This window comes from Sinocyclocheilus grahami, unplaced genomic scaffold (assembly GCF_001515645.1).
Source record: "Sinocyclocheilus grahami isolate Dianchi unplaced genomic scaffold, SAMN03320097.WGS_v1.1 scaffold9.1, whole genome shotgun sequence".
NCBI classification, from domain to species: domain Eukaryota; kingdom Metazoa; phylum Chordata; class Actinopteri; order Cypriniformes; family Cyprinidae; genus Sinocyclocheilus; species Sinocyclocheilus grahami.
This window is the reverse complement of record NW_015505188.1, coordinates 3346116-3349050: the sequence shown is the minus strand read 5'-3', so window position 1 is coordinate 3349050 and position 2935 is coordinate 3346116. Positions and strand designations below refer to the sequence as shown.

Sequence of the window (2935 nt, the reverse complement as noted above, 5' to 3'; positions counted from 1 at the left end):
CCAAGAGCTTGTAACACTCCAAAGAGAAAGGAAAACTTGAAATCGCATCATATGACCCCTTTAAGCAAATACTGTGGAATAAAAAGATTTCACTGATATTCAGAAGATGCCAAAGAACTCATCTCACCTCAGGGTACAAGTTAAACCTCTTTAGAGTGTTTATCACCAGAGGGTATTCAGTGAGCCGGTCGTTCATGATCATATAAAGACCGTCCATGAAAGAAGGAGCCTCAATGATGGTCTTAAAGTATGAGTAATACATTCCCTAAAAAGACAAAATAGCATATGCTGCTGTGAGACAATTACCTAATTTAGCAAGATGTCAATTAAAGTTCAAGCTATGTATTTAACAAAATGAGTTGCAAGGTGAAGGAGAGCTATATATAGGGCTAACTCAGGATAATACAGAACCAGTCATCTAAATAGCAAAAAATGTCCCAACCCTATCCGGATAGACATAGTATATTATAGTAAATTATAGGGCTGGGTTTTGACACAAATTTCACAATTCGATTCGATTCTCATTCACAAGCTTGCAGTTCGATTCGATTATCAATTCGATTCAATATCGATTATTTTGGATATATATCAGGTACAGTACATGCCAAATTTTCTCAAGGAAAAAAAATCTCTCAACTAATGCTGTAAAATATACACGAGAGTCAGTTGAACACATTACTATAGTAGAACACATTGCTATAATATTGAAGGTTAAAATTGACTGATTTGTTAAAATTACACTTATTGAAGTTTTTAAAATAATAAGTCACAATTACATAATATTTCTACTTCATTTTGTTTTTTTGAAATATAAACAGGTTGGTGTCTGTCATAAAAACCTGATGGATTTATTCAAACAAATTAAACACTGAAGAACAGTCAAATTTATAATGAATATGTTATATGGTGTATATATTTAGCAAAATGCCCCTCTCTACAGTTTATTTTCTATCTGACTAATAAGTTTATGGTCACCAAATATGTTTTTCTGAGGTAAATGTGACGTTACGTGACATTGTTTACAAGCCTTTATATTGACGTCTTTGAGCGGCTGAAACACTGATTGAGCAATTACATGAGACAGGATACGGCTTGTAAAGTTATACTCTTTCTTTTAACTTCCCTTCGGATGTTTAGTCATGTTTATTTTGTGCTGAAACTGGTATTAATGTGGAGATGATCAGTTCACGTGCGCCTCACGCTGCTGCGTCTGTTGAACTGAGGCGCTACAGCAATCTGTCACTACACATTAAACAGCACCAATACGGCATTAATTGTTTGAATACTGCAATACAATGGACAATGTGAAATCTGAGACTTTGTTTCATATTAAAAGTACCAAAGCACAATGCTTATTGCGATATATTGAATGGGAAGTGCCCTTCAACGTTCCGTCCATTAACTGAAAACAGGCTAGACTAATCGATTCTTGGGATTTTAGAATCGATATCGTTCCATAAAAATGAGAATCGATTAATATCGAGATATCAATATTTTTTACCAAGCCCTAGTAAATTATATAGTAATCATATTGGAAATGGAGAAGAAAAAAAGAGGCAACAATAACCATCTCCGTTCGAAAGGCCATCTCCTTTTCCAAGGATGACATGTGGGAAAAGTGTCTGTCACTTTCAAATAGATGTGAGAGATGATACCTGAGAAACACAGGACAGTATTTATTTTGTCACAACAAGAGGAAATACTCTATGTTCAGAATTTAATGGGATAGTTCACCCCAAAATTAAAATAAGCCCATGATTTACTCACCCTCAGGCCATTCTAGGCGTATCTGACATTCCTCTTTCAGACGAACACAATCGCAGTTATATTTAAAATTGTCCTCCTGGCTCTTCCAAGCTGTATAATGGCAGTGAATGGTGCCCCTGTTTTTGAAGCCTGAAAAACGGCATCCATCCATCATAAAACTACTCCACACGGCTCCGGGGTGTTAATAAAGGCCTTCTGAAGCAAAACGACACTTAAGTGTAAGAAAAATATTGATTTTTAAAAATTTATATACCGTAATCCCCAGCTTCCGGTTGCTCAAGCAGGTGCGTTCACAACAAGGCATTCAAGATGATGTAGGCGTAGAGGAAGACGCAACCTAAGCTCCCGGGAGAGAGTGACGAATGCAGAAGCACAGAGGAGAAAGCAAAACAAAACACCTGTCACGAACTAGTACTACAAAATAGACTTGTGCCGGTATTCGGTAATGCGATATATCACGGTAATGAATATGCACAATATTGTTATCGTGGGCACTTCTAAATACCGTGAATAATTATATATTACAAATTATTCAGAATTTTGAATGCATTTTTAAGAATACTTTTCCCATCAACTGGTCAAAATGCACAACATTGCTGTATGCTACGTGAAAGACGCGTGTGCACTCTGATGTAAACAATCGCGGATGAGAAGCACATTGCGGAACGTGAGAGACGCTCTGGATGAAAGCGCACTTTCACTCTCTGACAGCAGATGGCGCTAAACTGCAGAAATAATAATAATAATTCATTTAAATGCAGCCGTTACCCCGGAAACCCTGTAAACAAAGCAGCTGCACTACTTTCTGTTTCTGAATCGTGTTTAAATGATTTAAACAGCCATTCAGATTTGTGTATTTGCTATGATGTTCATCACAGAGCCAAATACTTAAATATTTACTTAATAGGCTCTTTTATTTTTTACATTTTAATCTGGACTACAACATGCCCTAGATATTGTTTGAAAGTGTTTTTATTCTTTATTGTTCGGTCACACTTTACATTAGGGCTTCATTAGTTAACGTTAGTTAATTCATTAGTTAACAAACTGCCAATGAAAAATTCTTCTGAACATTCATTAATCTTAGGTATTCCAATATTTAACAACACGTTGTTAAAATCGAAAGTTGCAACTGTGTTATTTAATGAGCTAACATGAACAAAGACTT

General features: G+C 35.8%; 1 protein-coding gene across 1 annotated transcript in view; it reads right to left on the bottom strand.

Moving 5' to 3' along the window:
• The window catches only part of dpy19l1l (dpy-19-like 1, like (H. sapiens)), a 12492-nt gene that overhangs the window by 7114 nt on the left and 2443 nt on the right, over positions 1-2935 (bottom strand). The window contains exons 3-4 of the mRNA XM_016281682.1: positions 1568-1655; positions 128-265 (exon numbers count right to left, since the gene is read on the bottom strand). Of these exons, the coding sequence (XP_016137168.1) occupies positions 128-265; positions 1568-1655 (226 nt within the window). The remainder of the gene's footprint in view (positions 1-127; positions 266-1567; positions 1656-2935) is intronic.